General features: G+C 41.5%; 1 protein-coding gene across 2 annotated transcripts in view; it reads right to left on the bottom strand.

Moving 5' to 3' along the window:
• Positions 1 to 14,663, bottom strand: part of RAD23B (RAD23 homolog B, nucleotide excision repair protein) — a 58,417-nt gene that overhangs the window by 24,862 nt on the left and 18,892 nt on the right. For both annotated transcript variants that reach the window (XM_024203249.3, XM_024203258.3), the window contains exons 2-5: positions 10,216 to 10,297; positions 7,238 to 7,317; positions 4,899 to 5,170; positions 2,928 to 2,983 (exon numbers count right to left, since the gene is read on the bottom strand). In XM_024203249.3, coding sequence (XP_024059017.1) covers positions 2,928 to 2,983; positions 4,899 to 5,170; positions 7,238 to 7,317; positions 10,216 to 10,297 — 490 coding nt within the window. The remainder of the gene's footprint in view (positions 1 to 2,927; positions 2,984 to 4,898; positions 5,171 to 7,237; positions 7,318 to 10,215; positions 10,298 to 14,663) is intronic.

Here is a 14,663-nt window from a genome sequence, read left to right as displayed (position 1 = left end):
GGCTCCGGTCTCCCCCCCGGCGGCCAGAGCGCCGGGGGCAGGGCCGCGAGCCCCGGCGGGGGCTCGGCTCTCCCGCCCCTCCCCCGGCGGCCAGAGCGCCGGGGGCAGGGCGGCGAGAGGGAGGCGAGCCCCGGCTGGGGCTCGGCTCGGCTCTCCCCCCGGCGGCCAGAGCGCCGCGCCGCCCCCCTCCAGGTGCCGCCCCAAGCACCAGCTTGGGTGCTTGGTGCCTGGAGCCGGCCCTGGCCCCTACACACACAGCCTCAAGGGTGGCCTGGGAGCAGGACAGAGAGCAGAGTGGGACCAAGCAGCTGCCATGCAGGGGCAAGAGCGGCAGAGCTCCCAGCTCAGCACGGCTGGGGAAGGGATGACCCCCAACATCCAGGCAGCCGGGAGCCGCTAGGCTGAGCTGTGTGCGTGTTTCCTCTGAAACCTATATTTTACATCTAACTTCAAAACAGACAAAAATAAAAGCCAATGAAGGTGTTTTGGTTGAACATCCCATTTTAAAAATTAAGAATTGCAAAGTTTCATGCTAATAGTTTGACAGCCCTGGAGACTGATGTTCTAATTATCGCAGCCTAGAGCTGGAAAGCCCAATTCTCAGATTAGATGGTAGTTCAGCATCAACCTTCTCAAACTGCAGTCATTCTACTGCAACAGTCACCAAAGGAGCTAATTATTCAGATTACGTACTCACATGCCCCTTATGGGCACCAGAGTGCCATCAATAGCACCACCACAGTTAGGAAACAAGGTGGGCAGTAGAGTGTCCATGCAGTGCATCATGTTCCTAGAGCTAGAGTGTCAACAGCTGGGGCGTGGGGCGCACCAGGCACTTTGGGATAGGGTTTCTTTGACTCAGATCTGTGCACAGCTGTGTGGATGCCAGAGTCTCAGGTTTGAGCATGGGTCAGAAAACTCTTAACCTAGGGTTAAAATGCAACATAGATGCTCAATTCCAGGGTTCCCTGACATGCATCAGCTGACTGGAATCCCACCAACCCTAGGCTTACACTGCTGTGTAGACATGCTCTTTATTATCTACAATGAATTTAGGGGGTAAGTGGAGATAACATACATAAGCCACTGGCTTATCCAAAATAACCTGGTAAACCAAGTATAGAGTTGGACTCCCCATGGCATTAGTAATGTCAATTCAATACTTAACAAAAATCAGTTCAATTCTGAGTGACTACCACCTAGACTAACACTGTCAACACAGGGTCAATAACTTTGGCCCAGGTTTAAAGAAGTGCATGCACAAGTTACTGTAGTTGTGTGTGCATTTGCAATAAGGGATTAACCATTGTCTCTCCTTGGCCTTCCAAGTTTACAGAAAGAAACTTCTTAAAATACAAACTTGTAAAGTAATAGATTTGTGTTCTGAGAAACAGTGGCAGAAAATCAGTACAAGTACAATCATCTTAGGTGAGGTGATCTTAACTTACAAGATCAGCAATTCTTTCTACTGACACATGGATCATTTACTCATACTACAAATCACAAACTAAGACTGGCAAAAACATGCTTCATAGTGCAAGTGAAGAGCACCATCATTTCTGGTCCCTAACCACATTAAACTGGTCACTTTTTTCAAGTGCCTTTTGGGACCAACAGTGTTATCCAGGTGTAAACTAGAACACTAGATGAATGGGGAAAACTAAAGGAAATCTGAAAGAGATAAAGGTCAATTTATTCTAGCCTACTGCAGTACGCATCAACTAAGATGAAGGAGAAATCTGAATACTGGTAATTTATGCATCTATAGTCAACAGCAATCCATGCACTCAAATTTGATTTCTCTAGTCACTCCTAAGTAGTGTTAAATCAGGCTTGTGACTGGTACTCTAGGATCCACTTTTTTGTTTTGACAATCCATCAGTACCTCATTCATATTCAGTTGTGGATATTCTAACCTGCAGTGAAACCTGGACTGCTCCAATGAAAAAGGAGTAAACAGTCAGCTAACTTACACAATGAGAAACACTGACAGATGTGCCATCCATCCTTGTGGCACATGAAGGGGGAAGAGCAGCAGGTTTATTCAAGTGGAGAGACAAGGACCTCTCCATAGAAAGTAATCATTTTACTGGACAGACTGTGGCACTAAAATGTCCTTCCATAAAATCCTCTCTGGGATGTAATATGGCACAGAGTCCAAGTTAAAGCCCAGACTGAGTCAGGATACCTGGGTTATAGATCCAGCTCTGCTAATGTGATGTGTGATCTTGGGCAAGTCATTTCTTTTCTAAGTCAGTTTCCACATTTAAAAAATGTGAGTTTATGCCCATTCACCTCTGTGAAGAGTCTTATGAGTTATGGATAACAAGCACAGCATGTGTTATAAATTAAGACCAGCAACTCACTTCACAGGTCACTGCACTGTATCTAGAGATAATTACTCCAGAGACCATTTGTGACCAGAACTGCATTCAAATTAGTGACCTAAATTCACTGGGTGCACATGCTAAATAGTACTGTCAAAGTTGGAACGGTTGTTTCAATATTGTGAACATAATGGCTGAGGGTGCAAATCATTGGTTGTGTTTACTGGCCATAACATAAAACAAAACACACCAAACCCAGCATTCCATTCAAACCACTTCAAGTTGAATCACTGGGAAAGAGTATAAGAAATCTGGAAAAACGAGAAGGGCTGTTATAAGTTTGTTTTCCCGTCTTTATACAACACATCTTTGTATACAAGTTGAAACCACCTCTGTACTAAAGCGAGAAGAATGTTTACATGGGGTTGATTTTACCACATTTACTTCTGTTCTTTGGGAACAGCACTTTGATTATAATCTTGAGGATAAAAAGGTATAGTAGAGGAAAGAATGCAAACAACTTATCTGTTAACCCACCATTTATTTCAGCTGCAGTGAAACAAGGCTTAAGTGCAAGCTAAAGTTTAGATAAACACTTACCAAGTGCACTTGTAGCATCCTCAAAAAGGTTTGATCGAGAAGTATCACCTGATGTACTGCAAGACAAAACAAGATCTCAAATACACAAGTTTGGAACACATAATTGGTAAGCAGAAGCAGCATCTGTAACTCTATGTTATTTCCTAAAGGAGTTAAGGGTGTCTAAGACCTGGTATGAAGCCAGAATTTACATACTTCTGTGCTCTAAGTAAATGCTACTGTTTTTAACAGTTACTCTTGCTGACTCCTATCAAGAATATCTACATTTGGAATACTGCTTATCCATTCAAGTGCTGACAGCTGCTTACCTAAATATTGCCTTTAGGGCTGGGAGAAAAGTAAGGGTTGGACGGGATTTTTGTAAGTGCTCAGTGTTTGCCTAACTGCTCCCACAGAAGTCAACAGTAAAACTGACATTGAATTCAGCGGGAGCCGAGTTAGGCCAGTGCAGAGCACTTTTTAAAATCTCTCAGTATTGCCCCTTGAAGGACAACTGATCAAAGTTTATCCATTCCCTTTAAAATTCCTGCGACATTTGAAGACCTTTGTTCCCAGTTTGTCTGAATCCACTTCCAAAAAGGCAACCATTCAGAAGACACTGTTTAAATGGATGTGAATTTTTCTACATATAAAGAAAAACGTTCTGGAAAGAGTACCATGCTATCATTTGACACTGACAAGATTTACCAGAGCTAGAAATGCTACAGAGTGAGGGATCTGTTTTTACTAGTCAATGCCAGGGAAATCCACAGCCATACTCCAGAGGACAGTTATTTAAGAAACAGCTTGAGCAAGTGGGTTTATGGTAAAGCCTCCTGCCACAATCAAGCAAGATTTTTAAAAGAAGATTCTATTTCCATTACACACTCTTTCTATCCCTAATTCAGAGTTGGGCATTTACACCAAGACTTATTTCATATTCAGCCTGAAGTTTTATTTGTGGCCTTCTTCTTTTCTCTCACACCAGTTTCTGTGACATCTTTGAATCTCCTGCTGCCCCTCCAGCCCACACTTGAGTAAATTTTAATATTTACAATCCAGAAGACAAAAAGTGTATTTAACTAAGAAGTGCTTGTATAAGTGAGTATCCACATTTTACTCACTTATATCAGTCCATATATGAAGTCATTCAATAACCAAGAACTCTCTCTCTTCAGACCATTTCCTGTGTTTGAGGTATCTGTTAACTACCATCTTCAAAATGAATAGGGAAGGGCAAACAAGATCTAGACAAGAGGTTCTCAACCTCTGAACTCCCCAGGACGCAAACGTCAAATGCAATTTGTCACAACCCACCCAACTCCCACAGACCTTTGCAGCTGGGTCAAGGATTGCTTTTATTCTGGATATTTTCTAATAGTGATAAGATGGAATAAGACAATCTTTTGGAATCTGTTTAGCAAAGGTGAGTACGATAGATTCCTTATAAAATTATTCTTTCCAGAAACTAAGTGAGATTCTAGTCAGAATAAGAACTTAACTAACTAACATGTCTAGTGCATCTAACTAAGATGTTTCAAGACATGGTTTTGAGCTTCTGGAGGACAATCCATTTAAGTCCGGAAGGGCTTTACAGACATTAATTCACTATGGATCACAATACCCCAGGAAACAGGAAAGTATACTTAGCTTAGATGGGAAAACAGAGTCACAGTAATTCTGTGACGCATCCAAGGTCAGAGGTGTCTGTGAGAAAGCCAGAAATAGAACCTAGATTTCTGAAACCCACAGGGCTGGGATTCAATCATAAGATCGTCCCCTTTCCCTGAAAAAAGGTAGTGCACTCTACAAAGCTTCACACCGGCCAGACAGCCATATAAAAACTATTGTAATGGAAAAAAATAATTAGCCATCTTTTCAATCCATGTCCCACTTTAGTGGCAGATTTAATTTAAATCAAAGCTAAAGGAAAGACTAATGGCCAATTTCACATGGAATGGTTTCAACAATTTCCAAGTGGCCCATTCATACCTGTCAGTTGATGTTGGGCTGATAGCAGCTGTTGCCTCAACGGGCTTCTCTGCTGGTTTCTCTTCTTTAGTGGCACTTACAGGTACAGGTTCACAAGCCACTGCAGCTGGTGTTGGAGGGGTAGGGGCTGGGACTGGGGCTGGAGCAGGGACTGGTAGAGGAGCTGGTGCAGGGGCTGCAGCAGCTGTTGTAGTAGAACTAACAGTAGTAGTGGTAGCATTTGATTGCTGCGTTGTAGCTGGTGATGGTGTTGGAGCAGCTGCTGCTTTGGGCTACAAAAACAATGAAATAGAATTAAGATAGCACATTCCTGCTCTAAGTATGCTCTGCAAGGACCAGTTAGGCTTCAGATAGTAACTTGCAAACTCAAACTCTCCATTTAGTGGATTTTATAAAAGACATTTAAAAATATGAAGGTGTATAGTTGAAAAACCTAAATTTACAACATCTTAAGCATCTAAAGATACACATTTTTAAAGGCCATCATTTTGCAATCAGAACTGAAGTATTTATTTAATACATAATTACAACATCCAGTACTATGTTAGAGGCTTCCTGTTTTGCTTCATAACCAAGTACATTCAAATCCAAACACATTAAAAGAATGCCTACTCATTTTTATAAGATGTACATTTCCTAAATATTATATAAGCAACAATGTTTATCGTGGAAATTCTTTAAGATCATCGTCAGCAGATTTTTGACGAGTGTAGAGAGTGCACGTTGTGACCACACAAATTTGAAATAAGCTGATAAAATGAAAATTTGACATTTAACTGTTAATTTGTGGGAAGGTAAAGTACCAAGAGTTAAGATTAGAAGTAAATCCTTAATATTAAGCTTAACCCACTAGAAGCATGCCTAGGTACTAGAGCAGAGGTGGGCAAACTACAGCCTGCAGGCCACATCCGGCCCACAAGACCCTCCTGCCCGGCCTCTGAGCTCCTGGCCCAGGAGACTGGCCTCCCCTGCTGTTCCCCCTCCCGCGCGGCCTCAACTCGCTCCGCCCCCTGACCCAGTGCTCTGTGCTGCCGGGTGGCACGGCTGCCTGCCCTGGTGCTCTGGGTGGCACAGTTGTAGCGCCACCAGCGCTCCAGGCAGCGTGGTAAGGGGCAGGGGGGGGTTGGATAGAGGGCAGGGGAGTTCGGAGTGGTGGTCAGGGGGCAAGGGTGTGGATAGGGGTCGGGACGGTCAGAGGGTGGGGAACGGGGGGGGTTTGAATGGGGGCAGGGGTCCCCAGGGGGCAGTCAGGGAGAAGGGGTGGTTAGATGGGGCAGGGCAGTCAGGAATGAGAGGAGGGGTTGGATGGGGTGACGGGGGTCAGTCAGGGGTGGGAGTTCCAGGGGCTGTCAGGGGACAGGGGGGTTGGATGGGGCAGCAGTTCCCGGGGGGCTGTCAGGGGGCGAGAAGCCGGAGGGGCCGGACGGGGGGGGGGGTGGGGCCAGGCCACGCCTGGCTGTTTGGGGAGGCACAGCCTCCGCTAACCGGTCCTCCATACTATTTTGGAAACCCAATGCAGCCTCAGGCCAAAAAGTTTGCCCGTCCCTGTACTAGAGCACCATTTTCAAAATACTGCAGAGCATTTTAGCTATATAGTTACCACCGAAGTCCACAGAAGTCATGCAGTGTCTTTAATATAAATTAGTTAGCAATATGTGACAGGTTTGCTATTACAAACATGATGATTTCTACAATTCTCTCTTCCCTACTACTCACCACTTGAAACATGTAAAACTTATTTACATTCAATATTAAGTCCTCATATATGGCCCCCTCTAATTTGCCACAGCTGTCAAAATTCACAGGTCCACTTCCTTGAACAAATCATGTTTTTTCGTAGTTTAAACTGTTGAAGTTGACACAATGGACCACAGTCATGAGTTCTGAAAGGCAGCCACTAGAAACTTTGGAAGTTCTGAGCCTGAGGATTTAATACTGGTCTTCCTTCTTTAGTGAATGAACTCATGAACAGGAGGACAAGAATGTAACCCAAGTAGGTAGAATGAAACATGGGGAGATTGTAAGAAAGGGTGGACTGTAAAATTCAAACTCCACTTATCACCCAGGAGCCATCAAAATGTTGTTGAAGATTTTTGCATTCTAGTATTGGTGTTCATTATTACATGCTGCAAGATTTATGCACAGTGGAGTGGATAAAGGACAAAGTTTCCACTCTGAATCTCCCCTATACACACACTTCATGAATAACATAACCTCTCAGATAACTTAAATAGACTTTAGTGGTTCTGTAGGTATGCACTTACATGTGTAATGCTGAGAACCACAGTAAGAACTCTTTACAAAATGGATGTGACTTTGATGAGAAAATTGCAACTTACTTTTGTCACCATAACCACCACAAAGTTCTTCTCATCGATTTTGTATTCTTTAAGAGCAGTATCATCATTAAGGATTTTACCTAGCAAATTCAATATAAAAGTTATTGAGAAGTCATTTAACAGTTTGTTAGCTCATCTTAATATTCCATTAGTGCAAACAGTATCAAGTACCTAAAAAATAGCTATATGCAGGCACTTGAATATGCATAAACCAAAGAAGAATGTTTTACCCCTAAACTTCTCTCTGCAGAGCTCCCAAATAAAATTTTCCTGCTGTGCCCTTCTATAGCACAAGTTATTTGAAGCCAGTTCTGACTATTCTGACAACATTTTCAACACTACACCAACAGTGTCAAATATGTTCCATAATACTGAAAATAGGATTGTCATCTCAAGGAAAAGATTTTGTTCAGCGTTTCTCAAAGTTGATCTTTTCAAACTCTAGAAAAAATACTTCAATGTATCAATCAAATAATTTAAATTTGCCTAGTGCTTAAGATAAAGAAAAAAATTTCAATATCCTCCATGCTTTATAGCCCTACTGCCTTATTGTGACTTTGTTAGCCTTTCAGAGCCAGCAACTGATCAGCATAAATGCATCTGCATGAGGCAAGCTTGTGACTCTGCAATTTTACCAACTTAAACTTAGGAGACTCAAATACTGGCTTTATGTGAAACAGGCTTAACCTTTCTTTCATCCTGTCTTGCAAAAAGATTAAAGTAGAGACAAGACAAAAAAAAAAAACAGTGGTGCCTTTCTAATTTGCACCACCATTGTTGATTAGCATCTTTTGTTATTAAGTATATATGACCATCTTCTGCTTAAGTTCACTTATACCAGTTTGGTTTAAAACTTCATTACACTACATAAATATCCTGTAAAAGTAGTTTCAGTTATAGCATCACTATAGAACTCTAGTCTTTGAGAAATTAAGTGAGATAAGGTTAGAGAATACTATCCTACTATAAAACCGAGCAATAGTCTCAGTTCTAACTGTCAGGTTTCCTGCAGAGGCAGCAAGTCTTGAGGAAGGGTTGGGACTAACATACATATGCACTTTTACAACTGATCCCATCCCCACATTAGTGGGGTTTAAAAACAATATGCTGCCTCAGCTGTAGTTAACAGGATATTTCCTTGGTCTGTGGTGTACGCAGTCTGGGCACTGAGGATATGAATAGAACAGTCTCTCACTCATGTGGCTCCACCTGGGAGTTGAAGGTAGACTTGAGTCCTAAATGGTTTGGTCATTTGAACACCAAAGGTGAAATGTGGATGCAGTGTCTGAACGGCCAACATTTGCATTGGTCTATTTGCCCACTGAGGATCCTTTATTATCTTGTAAGCTGTGTGGGAAAGGAACTACCACCATCTGTATGCACAGGACTCTGCACCACATCCCCAAAAATACTCTGTTAAAGCCTCCAGGGACTACTGTAATATAAATACGAGACTACAACGAAGTTATCCTCACCTTTGAGCAGTTTACTGTTTTTTAAAGCAAACCACAACAATTCCATCGGGTTGAACCAAAGCCTAGCACAGTGCTTTAAAAAAAAAAAAAAAAAAAAAAAAAAACCAAAAAAAAAAAAAAAAAAAAAAAAAAAAAAAAAAAAAAAAAAAAAAAAAAAACCCACACGGAATGCCAAAACGGGCCCTCCCCACTCACCTTCCTAAGAAAGGGTTTTATGCCATACGCAATGACACCACCAGTACCTTACTTCTAAATTTAAAAAAAAAAAAAAAAAAAAAAAAATCTTTGAGCAATAATGGTGCAAGCTAGGATTATGGAAACATGAGTCTTGACTCCTTAGTTCAGACTTTAATTCTGTATCTTATTCCCTATCATCCCTATACAATTTTATTTGGATTAGACAATTTGCACAGTGCTGCCAAAGAGACATAAGCATTTGAGAATCTCAAAAGTGCAGCTACTTGTGTTAAATCCTGTGCCCTGCTGTGTCAGGATTTTTCAGCCCCATAACCAACAGAAGTTTCAGAATTGCATGCAATTTTAAATACATGCATGAGACATTTTATGACGAAAGTTTTCTAGTTAATATATTTAGAAATCCATCTTTATGAACTGAAGTCAATAAGAACAAATCAGGCAAGACAAGTCCATTTCACTATCCTGGGGACTTTCCTGACTGTTTGTTATTGTTCTGCCTGACTTAAGCCCTCCAGGACCAGAGATGTGAAGAGAATCCAGAACAGCTGCCTTTACTGTCTCTCCCCTTATCTCAAATGTGGGGTTTCCAAGTTTAATCTTAATTTTCTGTTTCCTTTTTTATTTATGCTAAGTGTCCCTATGTGTTTTTTCTCTTAAGTTATTGACATGTGCACTCAGCCTTAACTCCAATTTAAGGACTTTTTTGCCTCTGAAGGAGAACAAACAGATTTTCTGAGTTCCAGAAATCCCACCTTGCTGTGTTGGGGAGAGGTCAAGGCAGCTGCTTTCAATATGTTAAGGATATCAACAAGGCTTTTTTGGGAGAAGAAGGAATCAGAGAGTATTTTGGTCCTTGAGATAAGTGTCCTCTGAACTCAGAAATGAAGCTACTAGAAGGAAGGAGAGTGGATTCAGACATTTTAAAGCCAAAAGGGACCATTATGCAAGAGGTCAGACTAGATGCTTGTTACATAGCCACTGGATTTCACCAAGCAATTCAGGCATCAAGTATTAAGAATATGATTTTAAACCCTAATGTCCATCTTCCATGGCCAGTTTCTCATTGGTATGTACTGTGTGTTTCTAGGTGATTGTTTGTGATGCACCTGGAAAACTACTACTGAGAGCTGACCCCAGAATATCAAGAACTCCCTCTGCTGCTGAGACAGCCTGTTTTGTTTTTTAGTACTTCTAAAGGCTAAACAAAATCCTAATCCTTGGAACAGGGGGATATGGAGTAAGAGGTCAATGAAAAGCAGAAAGTTTGTCAGTTTCAGATGTAATCTTTACTTTAGAAGATGTTACCTGCATAAATTAGTTTTTGGCCAGCTACTGGAAAAGCATCTTTCCCCTTCTCTGATTCGATCTTCTCTTTCAGCGCCTTCACCTAAAGCACATAATTCTTGTTAGAGGAAAGTAGATTCACACTTCAAATCCCGCTAACACTGTGTTTGTTTCAACAGAACAGCAGATACAAATAGACAAAGTGTATTTCAATCCCAGGTTTGGAACATTATGTCACAAAAGTCAAACTGCCAAAGAGCTTTCCTTCCAGCCTCCTCTTGGAACAATATTGTTTGAGGGATTTTCTACTAAATCAAATTAGTTTTACAATCCAGTGTCACATTACAATCACTCCCCTGACAAATATGAAATATAGATCTAGAATTCAGTGAAAAGTGAAGATGAGATTTGACGCAGAAAGTGCTCATTAAAGAAATGAGGTATCAGGCCTAGTGGCCCTTCCCTAAAGCACTTGCTCAGAATACATGGGACAAGCACAGAGTAGACAAGAGATTTAAAAAAATAAATATTCCCCCCCCCCCCCAATCGAATGATGATCTCACTATCTATAAATTCAGTTGCACTGTCTTTAATCACTGCAGTCACTAAGTGATCTGCTAGAGCAGGGGTTCTCAAACTTCACTGCACCGCGACCCCATTCTGACAACAAAAATTACTACATGACCCCAAGAGGAGGGACCAAAGCCTAAGCCCACCCAAGCCCTGCTGCCCCAGGATGGTGGGCTTAAGCCCCAGTTGGGGGACCTGTAAGCTGATCACCACTGCCCTGGGCAGTGGGGCTTGGGCTTTGGTGCAGCGTGGTAGAGTTCGGGCTTGGGCTTTGGCCCTGGGCCCCAGCAAGTCTAATGCCAGCTCTGGCGATCCCATTAAAATGGGGTTGCAACCCACTTTGGGGTCCTGACCCACAGTTTGAGAACCGCTGTGCTAGACCACTGTGAGGGGCAAGTTGTCCAGTTTTGCTGCTGAAGTTAGATGACTCCTATCCAGAGGGACTATATTCTGGTAGTAATGTGCAAAAGGATCACTAATGACTGTTCAGAATACATAATTAAAGAAATGCTTTTATACTAATGCACTTAGAATGTTAAATATAAACACTCAAATGTAGTATACCCGGAAGCATTTTACATTTGTTGCATTTATCCCTTGACAGTTCACAAGAACCGTGACATCTTTCAAACAGGCAATCTGAAAGTCACACCCATGCATCCACAAACTAACCTAGCTAGCTTCTAGAGGATTTCCATACTTGTCTTTCAAAAGTATACAACACAAGCTGGTGCAGGGTCAGTAAAAAAAAGACACTGGGGTTGAAAAGTGCACAACATGCCTAACCCAGAGGACTATGCTTACTAACCAAGGCAAAAGATACTTGTATCCTAATATCACAATTTAAGTCAATACTACTTGTGCCCTATGTAGCTGCTACATGATCAATATTCAGGTTTCAGAGTAGCAGCCGTGTTAGTCTGTAGCTGCAAAAAGAACAGGAGTACTTGTGGCACCTTAGAGACTGATCAATATTGTTTAATTTTCAAATGCAGCTTACTACTAAGGCTAGCCCAAAGCCGAAATATACTCAAATGCTTGCGATTCAATATCTGATAGATTTCTTAACTTAGGTATTACAAAAAGCTGTCAAGTTATGTCACTTAACACTGGTGAAAACTGTCAAACATTTGCCCTTACCTGTTTCTTGCATCTTTCCTGGCATCACTTTGTTTTGTAGTTCTTCCTGCCTCTCCTCTCCAGTTCCCTAGCCCCCACCCCCCAACTTTGCTTCTTCCATCTTTTTTCTGCTAAATTATACATTTTACACACTTACAGTATTTTAACTTTCTCCCCGCAGCCTCTCCCCACAGGGCTTAGAAATGAGAGCCCACTGTCCAAGGGAAACTCACGTGAGGAGTCACGCCTTCCTCTTTTTCCAGCTGCTGGGGAGAAGACTGTGCTGATATTCCCATTAGACATGCTGCCCTGGGACCTATCAGAAGCTCTCTCATATCAGCCTCCCAGCTAATCAGTTGTATTTCTATTGGAAAACTAGCCAGGCTCTTGACTTTGGATCTGTTACAACTCCATGACCTCTACATGGCTTTACCATGGATAGGATTTTCTTTGTTTATAAAGGGCACTCTATTCCCTTCTGAATTTTTCCTGCAATACTATTGACTTGCTGGCAAGCTGCATTATATTTACTTAGGATAAAACTGACATTTTATTATTTAGTGTTTACTCCAAAAAGGCTTTACATGGAGTCCACAAAACCATGACTGTTCAGATGTAAATTCTTCCTAGACTACTTCTTGAGATTGAAAGACATTAACCTTGTTTTTGAAATGTTAACTTAGGCTGTCTCTACACTGCCACTTTCAGCGCTAAAACTTTAGTCATTCAGGGGTGTGAAAAAACACCCCCCCCCCCGTGCGACAAAAGTTTTAGTGCTGAAAAGCGCCAGTATAGACAGCGCTTTATCGCCAGGAGATAAAGCTACCACTCCTTGTTCAGGGTGGTTATTTTTTATCGCCAAGAGAGCTCTCCCCCGGCCATAAAGCGTGACTACACTGGCCACGTCACAGAGCTGCCGCAGCTGTGCTGTAACATGGGCAGTTTAGTCAGACCCTAAGTCTGTATCATTTGTTACCACAATAAACAAACCTGTAAATGTGATCTGTAAGCAAGTTTGATAAAAGTTTTAGGGACTCTACAGGCTAAGACTAAAAGCTGTCATTAGCAGCTGAACTAATTAGAACTTGGCTGATCCTTGTCCCACTCAAACTCAGCCATCACATTCAGTTGCCCTGCCCTTTGACCATGCTATTTCATCTTCAACGTACATGTTTAACACCCATTTTGTAAGGATGTTGTAGATTTTGTCCCCTTCCTTTGGGAGACTAAGGCTAAGTCTACAATGGTTTGGTAAGGTGCACAGTATAGCTGCTCTGTCACTGGGAGCAAGCTCTCCCAGTGACAAAATAAAACCACCCCCACCGAGGGGCGGTTGCTTTGTCCACAGGAGAGCGGCACTTTTCGTCCTTAAAACTTTTGTCATTCAGAGCAAGGGGGGTTTCCACACCCCTGAGCGACAAAAGTTTTAACAATGAAAGTGCAACTGTAGACAAAGTTTAGATCAATGTGCTAATTATGGTCACCAAATAAGAGCAATAGATAGGGTTGTTTTCCTACTAAATTTCAGCCAATGACTTGAACAATGAGTTGAAAACAAGGGTTTTCGCCTTCCTCTGCACGGGTCACTTGCTGGAAGATTCTCTGCACCTTGAAGTCTTTAAACCATGATTTGAGGACTTCAATGGGTCAGACACAGGTGTGATACAGGAGTGGGTGGGTGAGATTCTGTGGCCTGCATTGTGCAGGAGGTCAGACTAGATGATCATAATGGTCCCTTCTGACCTTAAAGTCTATGATTCTAAAAAGGTGTTTAAAAAAAAAAATATACTGGAGATACCTAAAAAAACTACAAAAACAACAAGGAGTCAGTGGCACCTTAAAGACTAACAGATTTATTTGTGCATAAGCTTTCATGGTTAAAAAATCCACTTCTTCAGATGCATCAAAAAAAAAAAAAAAAACTTACCTACCTAACAAAACCACATAGGATGCAGGGCCAAACCACACTCTTCTACACCAGATCACGGATATACTTTTGACAAGACTGAGCCATAAGATATACAATTAAAAAGTGTTCCACAATTGGTTCACAAGAAGTAAATCGACGGTAAATTGAAAAAAAGCTATAAGAGATGTGTCATTACAGTACAAAACCAGTCTTGATCTGCTCTTTCAAACTATCTCAAACTTAGGACTTGTCTACACAGGGACATCTAGGAAAAAGTTCATCCAAATTAACTAAAAGTGTGAATTTGAAGTGGATTAGTTAAACTGCATTAAATCCATGTGAACACCCTCATTCAGAATCAGAGTGGCCTTAATTTGGTTTAGCTGAATTTACTTCTGAAGACAAATTAAGGCCACTAATTCTGAACTATTTAATGCATTTTAACAAATCCACTTTAAATTCACACCTTCAAATTCAGATTAATCTTCCTGAACATCCCTGTGTAGATATCCATCAGTTTAAAAACAAGGCATATATTAATTTCTGACATTGTGGGCCAGTTTATCCTCAATCATGCTTGTGCAACTCCACTGACGTCAATGTGGATGCATCAGTGTAACTGAAGGTCAAATTAAGTCATAAATTAAGAGAATTTTTATTGACCAGCTGAATCTATTACCATTTTATGCAATACTCAAGTTGTTTCCAAAACAACAATTTCTAAAAATATACACACTTATTTCGATAAACCTAAAGGACCTCAATCACACCCTAAAGAAACACATTTACTTAAGTATCAGAGGGGTAGCCGTGTTAGTCTGAATCTGTAAAAAGCAACAGAGGGTCCTGTGGCACCTTTGAGACTAACAGA

Source organism: Terrapene carolina, unplaced genomic scaffold (assembly GCF_002925995.2).
Source record: "Terrapene carolina triunguis isolate 2854851 unplaced genomic scaffold, T_m_triunguis-2.0 Scaffold94, whole genome shotgun sequence".
In the NCBI taxonomy this organism is placed as follows: domain Eukaryota; kingdom Metazoa; phylum Chordata; order Testudines; family Emydidae; genus Terrapene; species Terrapene triunguis.
This window is presented reverse-complemented; position numbering and strand designations above follow the sequence as displayed.